This window comes from Sinohyriopsis cumingii, chromosome 1 (genome assembly GCF_028554795.1).
Source record: "Sinohyriopsis cumingii isolate HCF-2022 chromosome 1, ASM2855479v2, whole genome shotgun sequence".
Taxonomy (NCBI): Eukaryota; Metazoa; Mollusca; class Bivalvia; order Unionida; family Unionidae; genus Sinohyriopsis; species Sinohyriopsis cumingii.
The window spans coordinates 121,917,867-121,937,099 of NC_142961.1; the positions used below are offsets into that span (position 1 = coordinate 121,917,867).

General features: G+C 33.6%; 1 protein-coding gene across 3 annotated transcripts; it reads left to right on the forward strand.

The window, feature by feature from the left end:
- The first annotated feature begins 8,831 nt into the window (after window positions 1–8,831).
- On the forward strand, window positions 8,832–19,020 carry LOC149807769 (uncharacterized). Of its 3 annotated transcripts, XM_089970360.1 has the most exons (10): window positions 8,835–10,461; window positions 11,598–11,717; window positions 12,145–12,231; window positions 12,854–12,950; window positions 13,990–14,064; window positions 14,401–14,435; window positions 15,047–15,121; window positions 15,500–15,562; window positions 16,107–16,187; window positions 16,719–19,020. In XM_089970360.1, the coding sequence occupies exons 4-10, from the start codon at window positions 12,886–12,888 to the stop codon at window positions 16,841–16,843; spliced, it is 519 nt and encodes a 172-aa protein (XP_089826486.1). In that variant the 5' UTR covers window positions 8,835–10,461; window positions 11,598–11,717; window positions 12,145–12,231; window positions 12,854–12,885; the 3' UTR covers window positions 16,844–19,020. The 3 variants fall into 3 exon arrangements, with proteins under 3 accessions (XP_089826494.1, XP_089826486.1, XP_089826477.1); XM_089970351.1 differs by having other exon boundaries at window positions 8,835–11,717; XM_089970368.1 differs by lacking the exon at window positions 15,500–15,562 and having other exon boundaries at window positions 8,832–11,717.
- Window positions 19,021–19,233: the final 213 nt, after the last annotated feature.

Sequence of the window (19,233 nt, forward strand, 5' to 3'; positions counted from 1 at the left end):
TTATTGAATTCATTTCTACTTATTTTACTATTCTATCAATTTTTAATTGAACAAATAAACTTACATGCATAGAGTAAATATGTTTATTTGTTTTCGGGTTTTCTTCTCTTTTTTGTTGCATTTTTAAGAGATCATATCGTGTAAAGGTTGTTTTCTGTTACACTGTAATAACATATGCTATATAAATACAGTATACAGCTTCATCAATTCCACATGAGACGAAATTATTAAAACTAGCTCTTAATTCAGAAAATTCACATTAAAATTAATTTTTTAAAAAATTCTTCATTTTTCATTCCAGCTGTGCCTGTCAAAGATTCGACTGGTATACATGTTTCTTATGCCGACAGTTGGACTGAATATGACTAGTAAATTCTACTGATTCACTTAGAGAACCAATTTCGAAAATGTAAACAATTTTTAAGAGGCTGGTTCAAGCAATCATATAATCAACTACGCTGGCTCTATCATTTGCGATGCATGTGAAATTTCCCTCTTGATCTTGGTCCATTCTACCTTTTTGGATATCTATAGAGTATGTTTTACATATATCAATCAGTGAGATACCGAATGCATTACAAACAGAATCTTTCGATTTTGTTTTCAATTTCATGTGAATCATAGAAAACATTTTCTCTCAACATAAATCAGGAACAGTATTTTCTAAAATGAAAAAGTCATCACGACTACCAGTTTTAAATTGAGATACCGGTCAAAAAGAGAAAATCATCAGAATGGAAGTTACCATTTTCGACAGAACTCTTTCTTCAAATAAAATATCACAAATCTTTGTGGTGATAACTATACAAAACAAAGTATAAAGTCTTTATCTAAGTCTAATTTGTCTCACTGAAAGTGAAGAAAGACACAGTCCATTAGCTCTAAGTCAGTTCTTTTCAAAATGCTTTCTTCTACTACTTTGACTTCATATACAGTCACCCTTTCCTGATTATCTACCGAACATGTCACTCTCACGAGGAAATATTAAATTATTATGTAATGTTCGTTATCTTTAGACGGGTATTCGGAATATATAGCTGATAATACTAAAAATGTTCGCAGTGAATGCCGTAATACCGGTTTATATATATTTATATATATATATATATATAGAGAGAGAGAGAGAGAGAGAGAATATATAGAATAGGTTGTCAAGGCTGTAGATAAGGTTGTTGTATCTGGCCTTTTTCAAAGACGGGATGTGGACACGTCACAGGATAATGACATATTGGTAAATATTGGCTGATCGTTCAACCTACAATACATGTCAAATCACAACCCTTTTTGCTAGTGTCAAGTCAGCTACTATCCACTTTCTTTCATTCTGACCTGATTTACCTGAGAGACCCAGGCACATTAAGCCTATTGAAAAACATGTAGTGCTACTCCTGTACTCAGACCAAAATATACCAACGTGTGCTATCACTACCCAGCTACGCAATGCCAACTATAGCAACAGAAAAGCCATAGACGTGCAATGCTCGTAATGAGTGGGAAAGTACCCACATGCACAGAATGCATGATATGGTTAATGAATCAGATTCGATTCCAACATAACGCCCCGGAAAAGGGATACGTCGATAAATTGACAAACGTGATGTACCCAGGCCTGCACCTAGGGCAAGGCGAATGAGGCAGCCGCCTTGGGCCCCGCGCTAACTCGCAATGCAATTTTTGGTTTGGGGCCCCCGCGCTCATCGCTTGCTACCTTGGGCCCCGCACATACTAGGATCGGGCCTTAATGCACCGACCTGTAATTCAAAACATCAGGTATAACAAACAGTATGATTACAATGACGATAATTAATACATGTAACTCTATCAAAACTAGAAAATATTGTTGTTCGTGATATTCATTCTGATTGTCTTGCCATCCAAAGTATTAATTCTTACAGTACATGCCAAAACATTGAATGCGTCTTCCACTAACACGCAAATAAATACAAAATCCGTCCTCGATTCAACACCGACTGGGAAGACATATACTGTACACTCTTTGGCTTGAAAAGGAAATGTATGCTACTTGTCCACCCGATCCCTACATTGTTAAAGCCTTCAGGGCTAAATTTGTTAGCACTGTTAAAGCTCTCAGGCGTTAACAACGTATACTTTTATACTGTACAGTATACGTTATATGCCTTTAAGGCTTAACAATGTCAACTGCCACTGGAACTGTTCTTACGCATGTGCGTCATTTCCATCAAACATCCGGCGACATCGTATCGAACATCCACTGCAGGGCTCCAGCTGACATTCAGTAAATATTTTCCGCATGAGCGTTATTATTTCCTCGAACGTTTTTCTATAATTTCGTATTATTACACCCCAATTATTTATTTTTTACGATTGAGGGCATTGTGATAATCATTTTGAGATTTGGGTTTTTAAATTCAAACATAAACTAAATTTTAATTTGGTTCACATTTCCTTGAAATCTAATGAAAAAGGATTGACTGGCTTTGTGATTACCTTTCAAAGAGTGCGAAAGCATAACTCTTTGATTTAAATAAACTTAGTGTACGCGTTTATTTGCGGCTGTTGCAGATGTAAATATATAAAAATAGATATGGTTAAGGGGTAATTTCTTATAATAACAGCGAAGTTTAATCATGCATAAGCCACTTATTGTTTGTGTAAACTGCCTTGTCAGAGCAGAATATATATATAAAAAATAGCCAACTACTGTTGGAAATTAACACAGTAAATGGTAAGTAGGGAGAGTGTTGGTCGAGTGCCAAAGCTATCATTTGTAACACGAATTAATACAAACAGCTTAATCAAAATCTTCCAGGTAAACTTTATACTACAAAAAATCCCACTGGTTAGATTTATTTACTTCTTTCATGTGGAATTATTTTGATTTGGCTTTAATCTCTTATGGCCTGAAAAACAAAATAAAAATCACAAACGTGCCACTTCTTCTACCCCCCCCCCCCCCCCCCCCCCGATTTAATTGGCTATTAAAACGTCCTGAGCCTTCGGAACACGTTCGGGTCTTTCCGTCAATAATCGGTAAACAAAACCATTTCTGATGAAAAGCCACTAAGTATTCCGATTGATCCTCTAGTTAGCCGCCATTTGTTTATCTCTATAGTTTATATACATATATCTTTAAATACGTTGACTATTAAGCAACGGGTGGTGCGTAGTCAAACGACGGAAGTAATAGGACAGTTATACAAGTTTTCCATATTTAGAATCAAACAATGGTAAATTTATCAATGTTGTGTGATATGTTAGTCCGTTATTTTGTGTTCATGTATTTAATTTTCGTTTGTTGCTTATGTAGCTATAGGTACGGAAAGAAAATGTAGATCTTGTTTTATAAGGGTAGGTGGGTGACATCTTCCAACCCTGGACTAGCAGTTAGTTCTCCTTTTTTCTGACATTACTGGGTAACCACCAGTAAAGTCGGGAAAAAAGCTGATAACTATTTTTGGGTTTATCTCCTACTCTAGTCTAAAGTCTGACTACATCCCCGTTTGTTTGTACCCCCCTACCGATTTAAAAAACGAGAAAGTTTAATGTGATAAAAAGTGCACAGAACTAAGTCAATTGAATCATTGATTTATAATTTCTAACCTGACTGACCAGTATGGCAATAATGCTGGCATCCCCTGCACCATTTCATGTTTAACGGACTTTCCATACTAACACGGCGCCATAGTGTGACACTATAGGCTAGTTTATTTCGATCAGACAACATCATGACGTAGTTCATCCTGTTCGGCAACTGCTGAATAATTGCGTAAATTATATAACGCTGAGAGTTTGGAATTATATCTTTCTGCATATATGAACATAGAAATTAAACCGCTTGTTAAATCCACATGAAGAGCAAATTTGTAGTTGTCACTATTTTTCTTTGCTTGATTCGACATTGTAAATATCGGAAGCATGTATGTACATCTTTTGTTGTGTTGCACCCCTTTGCTGAAAATGGACTTGTCGAGAAACTGCAAATGGATCCGAGCATGTCCGTCTATTACACTGAAAACTTCGTTAAGCACGAAACGCGCATAAGATGACCGGTGTTAGGGCCACTCTAAGTCAGGTTAGAAAATATAAATCAATGAATGAACTGACTAAGCTCCTTGCACTTTTTATCACATTAAAGGTTTCCATTATTTAAATCGGTAGGGGGTACAAACAAACGGGTTTGTATTATCAGACTATAGTCCTACATGTAAGACATAGCACATGTTGATTTTGTTTAGGTGCTATGTCTTACTATCCAAATAAAGGCCTTGTATAGTGTGTTCCTATGTAATTGACATCAGAATGATTAGTCTAAAGTTTCAGGAAGTACTCACACATCTGGCAGCATATATTGACACTCTTCCACTAATTTATGTGTAATTAATATACTTACTGTGCTGTCTTTATCTTGGCAGAATGAAAATATGACACTAGCAAATGGTCGCCTTTTCATGTTCCGTTGACATACATTTGAATTTGTTGCAATGCTACGCTAGTCGAGGTATGCCGAAGTATGTTTAAGTAGGTTCATGTGGCTGATATGTTTCTTGAATGAAACGAAACATTGCTTTACAGTTGCAATAGGAATATTATATTTGTATTCGTTTTGTTAAAAACAATAATATTTCCACTTTATTTCGGCATTCCCGGCTTTAGTCGCTTTCCAGTCAACTGAAACGTAGGCCAACGAAACTTGAAAACATGTCCATTTCTTTTGTGAGAATTTGAATTTATTAGAGAAAATACATCAGAGTAAGTAAAGTCTGACTAAAACATTATTACCTTACTTTGTAGAAAAGCGGTGTCATTTTAGTTGCCAGTTGTGTGAGATATTCCTGAAAATTTAACTTTCGTTACGATGTTAGTCGACATCAAAACACACTACACAGCACTATTAGTTAGGTTGTAAGACCCTGACACCCAATATGTTAATATCAGCATCAGGTCTTACATGTAGGACTATAATCTAGTCCTACAATGTAAGACAGCATGTGTAACTTTTGTTTTAGTGCTATTGTCTTACTTCCCAAATAACGGGCTTGTATTGCGTGTTCCGATGTCTGTTGACATCAGAATGCGTAGTTAAAGTTTCAGGAATATCTCACACACTTGGTAGTTCATTTCAACACTCTTCCACAAATTGATATATAATTAATATACTCACTGTACTGTTTTCATTCTGGTGGAATCAAACTCTGACACTTACAAATGGTCGTATTTTCATGTTCTGTTGACATACATTTGAATTTCTTGAAATGCGATGGTAGTTGATGTATGCTAAAGTAGGTTCATGTGGGGGATATATTTCTTGAACAAAATGAAATTTTGCTTAAAGTGTCAATAGTCCTATATATTTTTATTTGTTTCCTTAAAGAATAATATTTCAACATAACCTGGTTTCGGCATTCCCAGCTTTCATTGCTTTCCAGCCAGCTTACATATAGACCAACAAAACTTGAAAGCATGTCCATTTCTTTTGTGAGAATTTGAATATATTAGAGAAAAAACAGAGTAAGTAAAGTCTGACATAAACATTTTACTTTACTTTGTAGAAAAGTGATATTATTTTAGTTGTCACTTGTGTGAGATATTCCCAAAAATTTGACTTTTGTTACAATGTTAGTCTACATCAAAACATGCTACACTGTCGTTAGTTAGGCTGTAAGACCCTGACGCACACAACATAAATATTAGTATCGAGGTATTACATGTAGGGCAATCTCCTACTCCACATGGACTCATTGTGTACAATGCACGTTTAAATAATACAAACACTGATGTCAGACTTTTATGCACACTTAAGGTTTCTGTCATCAGGATACCACCCGTGTTTTCATGACTCACGATATGTTGGCTGTTCTGTGCATAGCTTTGAAAAGATGTAATGTTTATATATCAGACTATGGAAATGGAACTTTGGACCATTTCTGTCAGCATTTCAGTCAAGTAATTGGTTAAGGTTTATAGCTGGTTTTACAAAATTCTACATAATGCCACTAAATTGCAAGACATATTAAGCAAACTAAACTGATATTTTAAAAACAAATCGGTAAAATAAGCTATTGTATTGAATAGAAACAACAAATGAATTGTATGTAATGTGTTTACAATGTCTCGTTTATGGGAAAGAATGCTAAAGAATTTAGAAACAGGTTGTACACCAGATAATTTCTTAAGAATCCCGTTCAGGTGGTAACGTGACAAGCTGGATAGCAGACAATAAAGTAGGCATGGGACAACTGCTTGCAAAATCAGATACATGGATTAACAAGCAGTATTGCTCTTTGATAAATATTTCCACTTTTTAAATAATGTGTTTATTTATATGATTTTAAAGTTAGGTTTTTCTGGACTACAGATTTTTGGGTTCATTTTCTGCCCAATAATTTCTGAATATATATATATAGTTAATGTTACAGTAATGGTTTAAGGCAGAAACGTTTTGAAAATGAATTGAAAAATAGTAAATTATGACCACAAGAAAATATATGTTTATGTATAGATGGAAAATGTGATGTCACACTAGCTTATCCTTATCCACTGTTTGAAAAACACAGCATTATGTGTGCAAGTATGGAGAGAATGTTTCATGAAGTAAGATTCACTTGACTTAAATCAGCATGGCAGTGTCTCAGTATTTTTCTCTAAATGAGGTTTGACCTAAAATTAAACTTCTTAAAAAATATTTATTAAAATGAAAACAATAATTGATCAGTTATTGGGTATTATGATTATTTTTGTATTGCTCATGTGCCAAAGCTGAACCTAGATTTACTGCCAGTCCCAGTATACTCCAGCTTTTATTTTTATTTTTATTATTTTAATTTTAAATAGCATTAACAGCTACAGATTGCCAACACCTATGTTATGTTTTGTCACTACCATTTTATTGCAACATTTTATATTTCTGCCAGCATGTACAGATTTGTTCCTCTCTTTTTGAACAGAATGACAAGAGACCAAGGACTGTTTTTACAGAAGGTCAGTTAAAGGGCCTTGAGTCTTCCTGGGACAGTGGTCTCTACAACACCAGAGACAAGGGCAGTGTCAGCCCTCTTGCTGACAATCTTGCTCTTACAGAGCAGCAAGTGAAGGTAGTAAAGTCATAAATCATTTAAATTTATATCCAGATTCTATTATTGATAAGTGATGTATTTTTCTTATTTTTTTTAATTAAGAAAATAACTTTTTGCTGTAGCTCAGATTCAGACTTGATAAACATCAGCCTTTTATCCTTTTCAGATCACTTTCCATATACTTTATGAAGCCAATGTGGATATGTCGCCTCTGTGCATGTATCCATTTTTTTTAGTCTGTTTCGTTTATGTACACATAAGAACTTGCTAAACATACAGTTGGGTCTTTTTTTTTTTCCTTTATGAGAGATGATGTGTTTGGAAAAGTTAGATGTGCACAATCATTTAAGAATTGGTCCATTTTTATTTAGTGGTATGTGCATATGCTAAATTTGTGTATTTCTTCATATATTTTCAGTCTCAAAACCATTTAGAGAGGCATAATTTGATTTGTCTGTAAGTCTATCTGTTTGTGTATAATCATTCTTTTTCAGGTTCCAAATTATTAAAGATATTTCAATTAAATCACAATGGCATTAGTGTGAATGATATTTTCATCTTGCACACATTCTATATTATAATTAACAGTGAGAAGATACTAAAACTTGTGTTTTTGGAATTCTAGGATTGGATCGGGAACAAACGAGCCAGGCTTAAACGTTTATCCAATGTTGCCCAAACTCTGAGTACTCCAAAAAACCCAACGATGAAAGGTCCGACTGCATACAACATATTTTGTAAAGGAAAAAGTCTTGGTGAGTAGTACACCAATTTTGCACACATTGCAATGTTAAATTGAGTGTTTGAATGTATTTGCATCTACAATCTATTCCTTTAATTATGAATAAATATTTATACATTGATGTATGTTGCTATTAACTATTGTCAGATATTTATATTTCATCATGTATCTCATACTTACATATAGTAATATATTTGTTGGTATCAAATAGTGTTTGGTTTCATTGTTGTTTTGGGCTTTAAAGCCATTTATCAGCTTAAGATAGACTATAAACTGTAGCCTGTATAAATAGTGGAGGAAGAACCTTGGAAAATCCCAGCAAGAACCACCGACCCTCAGTAAGCTACTGACACCTTTCTCACATAACAGCATTAGCCGAGACATTAACTCACACAGAGTTGTGACGGCAGCGATCAGTACTGGTGATCACTTCAGTCCACTTTGACACCCAGGGCCCCATTCGGTTGTAAAGGAACGTAAATATGTATTCATGTGCAAAAACCTCAAAAAGGTACTTAAGGAAAATGTCAATAGTGAGTAAAAAATGTACTAGTTAAAAGACATGTTTTTTTACGGTTTTGGGGGTCTGTTCAGAATCAGTTGATAATGAGGAAATTGTTCAAATATATAAAAATTCAACTTCTCATCCAAAAATGCATTAATGGATTTTCTCTCCCTCAGTAATAAAATTTGATGAATACAGAGCATTCAATCCTTTCGATCGCCTCTCGCACATTTTTCTTGTTCTTAAAGATCATTAATATTTCAGTGCAACTTCCATAATCATCTCTGCCCTTAGACAATAAACATAATTTCCAGACAGCTTCAGGTTTCACCCCTTTCAGTTTTTAAATATATTTTACCTTCCTTGCATTTCCAGGTACTTTATAGAGTGATGTTTGATCTATCACACAGATATTATGTAAAGAGATATTACATTGTACATTCAGTATTCTCATTATATATTTAACTAATTTTGGTAATTATCATTCTTTACAGTGGTAAAAGTACAACAAATGTGGGTAAATATACATTGAATATGCTGTAGTCTTGCTTACTTTGTATATCAAAGCATTTATTAAATCAAGGTGATGGTGTTGTATGCCTGTTATGTAGACATATCACTTATATGTATATAGTACAGCATTAAATTGGCAGAGTTCTGATAACATGGTGATGGCACTACTGTCCAGTAGTATCTTTACTACTTTGTATATGCATATCACTGCTAGTTGCTCATGAGGTATGCATGAAAGAAACTGCTTAGTTTATGCTTTCATCGTGTTTAAAATGGCTTTTCATTACCTGCAGACACTTGCTCTCCGAAAGTTGCACACTAACAGGTGATGAAGGCAACAAATTTTTTTTATCATGCCTGCCTGTCTTAACACATTGTAATCCACACACACACACCCCATGAAGTTTTTTTCTTCAAATTTTAGCTATTTTTTGGCATCCAAGAAAGCTTTCAAGAATGATCAGGTTTTATGTGATCTTATATCTTTGCTTTCTGATGCCTTTCCACCGCTCCGGTGGCCTAGTGGTTAGAGCATCCACCTCGGATGCGGGAGGTCGTGGGTTCGATCCTAGCCGAGTCATACCAAAGACTTACAAAAAAATGGTACTAACAGCTGTCTTGCTTGGTGCTCAGCATTAAGAGGTTAGTGTTGGGACATCATGCTACATGTCTGCGGCATGATGCCCCAGTGCTAGACATCACTATAAACTGCCACATTGCAGACATCGTAGCGATATGATTGAAAAATTGTTAAAGCTACGTTAAAAATCCAAATCACATCACAACACATCTGATGCCTTCTAAGATTCTTAAGGTTGGTACTATATAGCTGATGTACAGTTAAATCCACCCACCCACCCCACACATACACTGGTGCTGTAATATTATGTAAGTATTAATATTTTACTTTTGTCACTAATAAGTTTATACAGTGTACATGTTCAATTTTAGAACATTTAATATTTTTTATATATATTGTATCCAGTTTCTTTAGGTTTAGTTAAATTAGTGCCTTCTTATCAGGTAACGAATAAAATCTAAATCTTTCAGACTTTGTAATTGCAGCTTACACCATTCTTAAAACTTGTTAACAATTTTGAAATATATTTTCATGTCAGTTAGGTCCTGTTGATTAGCTTGTAGGTTAATGGCTGTCCATCCTTTAACCTAAAATTGTTAAGATAACATTGCATGTTTTTCATCAAAAAGGCCTTAGTTTCAAACTGAAATTTTAAAAACATTAATATTTTTATCATGTTCCTGATTTATTTTATCTGCTTAGGATGTTAGCTCAGTTAACATTAAAAACAAATGTTTATTCCAAGTGCTATCTGCAGATTCTTCTCAGAGAATGAAACTAGCGACATCATTTTTTTATTTCATAATTTCCTTTCAGTTGTAACTATTTTTAAAAGATATATCTGCACATTCATTTTCATATCAGTATATATCAAGGTTATCCTCAATTTTCAGACTATTCATCTTCAGGCAGGACATTTTGTCAATGGTCAACAGAATGGAAAAACATGAAAGAAGAGGAGAAGCAAAAGTATCAGGAGGAGGCCGTTTCTTGTAGAAACAATGTTGTACAAACTGCAGATAGGACAAAGCTGAAGAAGTATCATCTGAAATTGATAAGCCAGTCTGTGAGAATGAAAGAAATAATTTTATCACCCACTTAATCTTATTAATTTAATTTTACCCCATTTTCCAGCACCCAATCCCCAATTCAATAAATAATACCTTGTTCGGGAATATTGTCAATTTTAAAGTGAGTAGGCATTAATTATTTATGATATAACTTGCGTGATTTCTTTGACAGATGTGTTTGAAAAAGTACAGCACTTACCTCTAACGATAAACCAAGATGATTTCATTAAAAGTTTCATAGGTAATGTAACGATAATGTAGCACACACAAGTGGCATTTGCATGTTTACCTGATAATTACATAAGTCTGATATATACTTATTGTTTGGCGAACAATTAATTGGATAAAATAAGTGTGTTTAGTCTCCATAGTCGGCTTCTCAAATATTTTGATGCATGTCACCATTTCAAGTTGACAAGATAATTTTTAAGGAAATGTTAAATAAGTGTTGCTCCATCATTTGTGAGTATTCATATATCGTAAACATATTGTTGGTGTAGTCGTTGCGATCAGTCTGCTCATATCTAGGGGGGAAAAGACGAATTTGTTTAAAATATCCCATATTTTGTGATCTTCTGTTATTTTACTTGTAATATCAAGTTCAGTGCAAGATCATATTTGCAATGGTCAAGTTCTCCAGTTAGTTTGCCCTGGGACCCTTATCTAATTTGTAACTCTGAATTAATTTGCCACAACCTCCCGTTGCAACTATTTACTAAATGGAGGATTTCTATTCAACTGATGCCAAAATATTAAAAATAATACTGCATGAATTTGTCTGCTAATGTCCACTTCATTTATAGATATTAAAGTGCTGCTGCTGTGTTGTTTGTTTTTTGGTAGTAAGAACTTTGTTTATTGTCTGGTCTATATCACCTGTTAGAAAAATATATTTCTATCTTCTCTGAATCAAATTTTGTGTCAGCTGCTCATGTTTAATTGCTATGTAAAAATATGAACAAGTTTTAATTAATTCTTAAAGAACTTGATATGTACTTCAAAAAGTTAGTATCAAAGTTATTCAGTACTGCAGGTGACTAATGGCTCAAGTATAATTATCACAAATATAAATGCAAACAGAAGAAAGGAACAGTTGTCTATATTACAAGGGATTTTTGTTTTAAATCTTTAGTGTGATATTCTGGGCAGTCTGGAGATTCATGTTGGTGGGCTCTTTGTGGACACTGATGGCTGCACTGGTGTGTTTGGGAGTAACAGGGCCCATGGCTACTTTCTTCAGAGTGGCATCAGGGTGAGTTTGTTTTTATTATAGCAAACTCAGTAGGAAGCATCATTATGTTTTTAATGGTTGGCATATACATGTGTAACATTAATTTATGCGCACCAAGATTTTACTATTATCTCATTAGCATCATTTTTCTTGTGAAGTCTGAGGGGAGGTATAGGGATGAGTTTTCCCATGACATTGTTGCCATTAGCTATTTAAACTTGCCCCGAAGCCTTCGTCAGCATGACACAGTTGGATGTAGACTATGGAGATGTGTCATTTTCCACCAATGTATGATAAACACCATGCCATAACATAATAGGTGTTCCATGGAACCCCTGACCAGTGTAAGGACTAAATTAAATTGTCCGTTGTTTTTAGTTTTTTAATCTTTTAAAAAATGATCACTTGAAAATTGCACTTGCAATTAAATCATTACTCACTGTTACAGCGTCTGAAAGTAAGTTACACAGTGAAGCAGATCAAGACCACAGAAAAGCAGTCAGTTTGGTGAGAAAAACATTCAATGACTGTTGGGGTAAGGTTAATTCTTTTTAAGGCATTTAGCAGACTCATTTACTTAAGTGACATTCATGTACACATATTGAACATTTCAAAATATACATATTCAAAATGCACCTGTCAATTTGTTGCAATAACCCAGTTGATTTCAGACTTATTACAGATTTTAAATGAAAGGTGACTCACTAAATCACTAAGATAACCATTAGCCTAGATATGTAGATATGATGCTTGAAAATAGAGTTGTGAGAAAGTTGTATTTCTCAAAATGAAATTTATTATGTAATGCCAGTCCATCTGAAAGACAGAATTTGACATTTTTACCATGTATCCTGCATATGTACATCAATACTTTAAAATATAAATCAAACCCATAAAAATAGAAAAATTATTTGGAAAATATAACTGTCCATAAATGTAATTTTTTATATTTCTTAATATACATGCACTGGATTTGTCAGTTACTTCTGCTATCCCAAATGTGAATTCATATCATTACCTATTGCTTTAGTCCATATGCTGCATTTTGTTTATCTTCCACTAGTACTAGTTTAATAAACTCTACTGACTGCAGTCAGTATCTCAGTCTTTGTGTTTGCCATGAATTTGTTCTTCATTATTTTGTATTCTCCCTACAGAAAAAGCAACCGGAAAGCATCATGTGCCCTACATGTCAATTAAAGAGGGAAAATACAGATTGGAAGTTAAAAACCTACCCAGTGGTGTTAAGTTCAGGTACAAGAATCATTGACCATTACATGTGTGTGTGTGTGTGTCTTTGTTTAGATTTTTAACCTAGCTTTTAAAAAAATTAAGCTATATCGCTGTGATGTCTGCGGAGTGGTATCATGCCACAGACATGTAGCATGATGTCGCATGATGTCTCACCCAGTCACATTATCTTGACACCAGACTGACTAGTCCTAACACTAACCTGTTACTGCTGTGTGCCTAATGAAGCAGCTGTTATTACCATTTTTATAAATCTTTGGTATGACTCGGGGGGGGGGGGAGGTGTTGAACCTGCAACTTCCTGCATCCAATGTTGACACTCTAACCACTTAGGCCACTGGATCATTCTACCTTTACTTAATCAGGAACTCATTAAAGCTACTGGTTTACCCAGAAGGGGTCTTTGCTCATTTTTTTGTACACATAACATAATGCACAAGACATCATTATAAGCACATCAGAGAATTTGGAGCAGAGAGTACTATTTGTTGTTGTAGGGTTTAACACCATACATGGCGGCCAGTATTAATGGTGGAGGAAGAATCCGGGAAATCCCCAGAAAGAACCACCGGTCCTCGAGAAACTACTTGCAAGCTTTCTCACATGCCGACATTGGCCGAATCCGAGACTTGAATCCACGCAAACAGAGGTGAGATGGCAGCAATCTGTAACGGAGAGCGCTAGACCACTCGGCCATTCTGGGCCCTCACACTATTTTGTAAGCAATACTAAAATATAATCCTTGTGTCCACATTTTTCTTCTTTCATGTCAACTTGTATCTGCAACTTCTTTAAAACTGCAAAAAATGACAACTTGTTTAAAACATAGCTAATGTTTCTTTTTAAATTTCTGTCCAGTTAACATTAATTTGCTCAATGCTAATGTTTTTCTTTTAATACAGATCTTAATTTATATACTATCACTGTTGTAGTGATACCTGTACCTATGATTTGATGTTTGTTAGAATTTTTTATATTTCATTTCATAGTAGAAGTATATAAACAAATGTCAACTTGAAACTTTTTTTTTTTATCATTACAGGGATCCTAGTTGCATGGGATTGAAGACGCTAAAGAGCATTATGAGTGTCAAAGATATTGAGATCATTGTATTAAGGTGTCTGATCTTACTTTCTTCATTCTAGATCAAATTTTAACACATGGAAGAAAATGTTGCACTTAGAAGTGCTTCTGCATATTACAATTAAGAACTTAATTGTTCGAGCTTAAAACAGAAAATTTGATGCATTTAAGCAGATATGTTTTGACTGAAGTACAGTTTGTGTAATATTAATGGCTTTTTAAAGTAGATGATGTAATGCTAGAGTTCTTAAAATGGTTATGTTAATATTTGACAAGTTGTATACCACAATATTATATATATATATATATATATATATATATATATATCAAAAGACCAAGGTATATCTATAGTTTGCATTTTTCTCCATAGTCAACCAAGCAATGCTTCCGCACTTGGAAATGAAGGTATGTATATGTGATTACACTAATATTTTTAATGGATTGTATTTATTTTAAACATTTTTGCATGCTTATCAGTAACAAGTTTATTGTATGGACAAATGCTTCATTATGAGCTTGTGATTTTTTTCTTCTTGCAAACTTCATAAGCATGTATAAGTCACTGTCTTGCATCTGTACGTAATGCACCACATACATTCAGACTTAAGTTGCAACAGCTGGACAGGAGCAGTGAGAAAAGTAAGTGTGGACTCCACTGTTTTGTTACCTTTAAAACTTAAAGCATTTATTATGACGTAACATTCAGTAAATGCAATGCTTTTATTGGGGTCTTTAAATGTGATATTTTGTCCCTTTTTGTCTCAGCCTGTTGATAAACACATAAAATTTGACATAACCTTTACACACAGGAGTAATGCCATGTATTATGTATGTTGCCTCAAAATAATATATGGATGTGTTCCTCATTATAATGTCTATTCCATTTTGGCAGTCTTAATATTCAAACATTAATTTCTGCTTTGACGCGTCATAACTAATTTATTTAAATATTAAGTGATTTTTGGAACAATTACAAGTCAGTCTGCTAACTGTGATACATACCTTTAAAATTGCAGGTAGGCCATCTGAAACTGAAACTGAAACAGCTGGTCCTGAACAGTTGGAAAATGAAGCCATTATTCCTTCACAAAGTAAATTTATTAATGACTTGTGTTTCTGCAGCAATATATCAATACAGACTATGTTTTAAAATCAGAAACCAGTGTGTTTATTATGCAGTAACATTCATTAAATGCAAATGTAATTATTTTATTGGGTCTTTAAATGTGATATTTAGTCTAATTTTTTCAAAGCCTGTAGATAAAGAGATACAGTTTATGCTTAAGCTTCTTCACACAGGAGTAATGCCATGGCATGTGTATGCTACTACAAAATAATGTATGGATGTATTACTTGCTATAGTATCCATTACATGTTGTAACTCATTTTGTTGAATATTACATGCTTATTTGAACAGTTACAGGACTGACCCTCTGCTAACTAGTTGATACATACTTTAAAAATTACAGGTGGGACTACTGAAACAGTTCAACAGTCAGACAATGAAGCCATGATTCCATCATTAAGTAAAGGTATTAATGGCTTCTATAGTTCCTATTTTTGGAATAAGATATCGTTACAGAGTATGTTTTAAAACCAAAAGCCAATATGTTGAACCTTTAGAGTATCAGGATTTGTGTTGATACTTGGTATGTGTCCCAGAAGCGCATGTTAAATGTTGACATATCACTGTATTCATTTAACTTTTAATAGCAACCATGTATTGTTAGCCATCTTTTTGGTAACAGCACTGATAAGCTCTAACCATAACATTTGTAATCAGCTTCATCTCCTAAAAGTTTATCTTGCCTAACATTTTTCGTCTTTAAAATGTATGCAATTTTTTCTTCTTAGATAGTATACATCTTTTTGTATGACTGTTTCTCTGTCCTTTTTATGGTAATTATGCAGTAGTATTTGAACCCTCATAATTTATATTGCAATTAAAACAGAGAACTATGTTTACAAAACATAGTGTGGCAATTTTGAAATCAAGCTTTCACTAGGACTTGGTATAAGTGAATTTATAAATGAATATTAACCTTGAAGTAACACAGGCACAAATTTGAATTTCAGATGTTGTTGACATTTTGTTGGGTGCTGTTGGATCCAGCGAATTCCCAGAATCCAATGAAGTGTCAGTCGAGCCCTCGTCGTGTAAGATTATATAAATTTCTTTGTCCAATAAAATTGATTCATTACTTCATTCAGTGTTTTCCACATGGATTATCAGAATAGCTTGTGTTAAGCTCACAACACACTGCCCATGCAACAGCCTGTTGAGTTCTTGCACAATATGTGCAATCTTAGCCATTAGACTCTTCATTTAATGCACATGTGTCCTGTTCACATGCATACAACACAAAACCATCTGCCTTTAGATGTGATTAGCTGTGTAACTGATTGATTGACCTCAGTAAAGAAGTGGCATAAATTATTACACAAAATATGAGCAACTTAAAATAATTTTTACATCCACAACTTTTGTGTTATTTATGTATGACAGTCGCAATAACTTTCATAAATCTGCAGGTGTGCTAAATGGATTTTGATATATGTAATTATAGGAATCCATTGGAGTATATCTATGAATATTACTAAACCAATAACATCCCATATCTGTGCTCTGACAATTACTAAGTCTACTCAATTATTTACTGAATGCACACATTATTTTGTTTATTGTAGCTAAAATCTATGAGGTTCAGCAGATTTTGCAGCGAAGGAAAAGGGGCAGAAGAAAAGAAGTACTTATCAAATGGAAAAATTTTGATACGCCAACATGGGAACCAGAGAAAAATTTAGTTTCTTAGCTATAGAAGGCTTGCTACGGGCTGTTCCATTTAAACATACATGATACCCAGCGAAGGCAGGTTTTTTTTTAAATATTGGCCAGGGTAGTTCATTTTCACAAAGTTCATATTAAAATGACAAGAAAATTCGAAATTGCATCTATTAGTGAGTACTCCACTTTAAAAGCGCCTTCCCTGGTTACCATGTATGTTTTAATTGAACAGCACCTAAGCAGTTAAAATGCCAGTTTATATAGATATCTCATGGTCTTGTTTAACTTTTTTCCAAAACCACAATGTTGCCACTCAAAATAATTGAATCATGTGTGCAAGGTAAATTAACACTCAGACTGGATAAAGAATGTAAGAAAGAATTGAATAATACTGTTTAAAAAAAGTTCTAAATGTTTCGAGTGCATTGCAGGTAGGAATAGAATGAGTGTGGCAGTAACTTCAGTCCTGTTTCTTTAAGCATATTGAATACTGAGGCACAAATGGAATGACTGTATCAAAATGACAGTGCTAAAATAAACAGTAAACTAGTGAATTTTATTTATAAGATACGGGAGCAAGATTTCTCCATGATTATATATGAATGACAGGTTTGGCTATAATAGTCTGCTTACGCTTTCTCCTGGGGCAAGGCTTATCTAATTTGGAGTCTGAAGTTGCTAAACACAGTTTCTATTCTGTTGTTTTCAAACAGCAACTCGTGTTCAACAAAATTTTTTGGTATGAAATAAAAATCAGGAAACACAATAAAGGTAGAAGAGTCTGATGTGTCTTTTAAATAACACATAGATAAAGAGTCATACATTTTCTCCTGAGTCATTATTTTAGAAAATGGTGACAGAAAACTGATTTTATTAAGTATAGTCATGTTTACACTAATAATTCGTCTATATTTAATTGAATGATCATGTTTGCTTCACGTCACCAGTTCTCGTATCTTTCCTGGTCAGACTTTCAAGAAAGATAAACCATAATTGATTGAACTATTTGTACAGGTTTTGAATCATTTTAGTAAATATTTGTATGAATCTCAGACATGTTATTAGTCCAGACCTGCCAACTCGTACGATTTTGCAGTAACTCTTACGAAAATTACTCTTTAAATACAGACTTAAGCATACTAGCAAAATCTGTGGAAAAATTATCATTTCCAAAAAATCTATATTTGGTTCATATATGTTTAATTTGGATCTGGGTGTCAACTTAGAATTAGTAAAATTAGTCAGGAAACCAGACTAACTTTGTAGCAACACCCCAGATCCTTTAAATTGTACCTATTTCTTATGTGAAGCATCTGCATGATCAAACTGTTGATCATATAAAAAAATTTAATGGTGTCCAGGAAGTGATGTAATGTGTACAGATGTTGACTTTCTTAAGTGTTTTATATATGTTACACATGTTGTCATCATTACCAGGTATAACGTTTTGTGTCAAAGCCATTAAGTTAAGTATTTGTAATATGTTTGTGATCATTTGTACTGAAGAGTGAGTTTGTTGTGAAGTTTATATGTATCTTATAGATGTGTTTGCTATAGATGATTTTGTAGTGTAACCATTGGAGATGTTAATTTCATAAATCTTTACTTGTGGGGGCAGTAAGCAAATTTGTGATGTGCAAATTTTCCGTGAAATTTATGTGTATATTAAATATGCAAGTCTAATGTATTAGTTGTGTTTATAATGTAATATTGTGAGGTCTTAATTTAAATAAAAATTCACCTGTTCTAGACAGTAAACAAATTTAGAATGTTTATAATATTTGTGGTCATATTTTTGATGTGTGTGCAAGTTTATAATAAAGTGCATATATATATATATATATATATATATATATATATATATATATATATATATATATATATATACGTGTCTTTGGGCATAATGTACTTTAGATAAGATTGTACCAGCATTTTAGAAATAATTGCCATTACACTAGGAGTTTACAGTTTACTTATTTTTTTCCACTGTTAAAAAAGAAGGTATAGTCCTTAACAAAGCACTTTGACAGTAAATTATATGTTAGATGGACAGTTTAGAATTAAGTAAACTGTATCAGTAAATGTACATAAAATCTTGTTTACCATGAACATGTATTGCAACACTTGTTATTAAAAATGATGTTGAAATTGTTACTTGAAGATTTTTATACTGATTATATATCAATAAAATCCATCTATTTTAAATATGTTTCGTTTATTTTACACCACCATTTTCCACATCACCAGACTTTTTGAACAAGGGTTTAACCTTAAATTTCAGTTTATTTTGTCAGCTTTTGTTGCTCACTGGTTTTGGCAAAATACATGGGGTATTATTTTCTGATGGCACTGTTAGTATCAAAAGTGTTAAAAGTTTTGAAAGTTTGGGACATTATTATATGCATAAAGTTTGCAACA

Coding starts and splice junctions, on each gene's coding strand:
- LOC149807769 (XM_089970351.1), top strand. CDS start 12,886: ATGTCAATTAAAGAGGGAAAATACAGATTGGAAGTTAAAAACCTACCC. Junction 12,951..13,989: donor CCCAGTGGTGTTAAGTTCAG/GTACAAGAATCA, acceptor TTATCATTACAG/GGATCCTAGTTGCATGGGAT. Junction 15,122..15,499: donor AGCCATTATTCCTTCACAAA/GTAAATTTATTA, acceptor TAAAAATTACAG/GTGGGACTACTGAAACAGTT.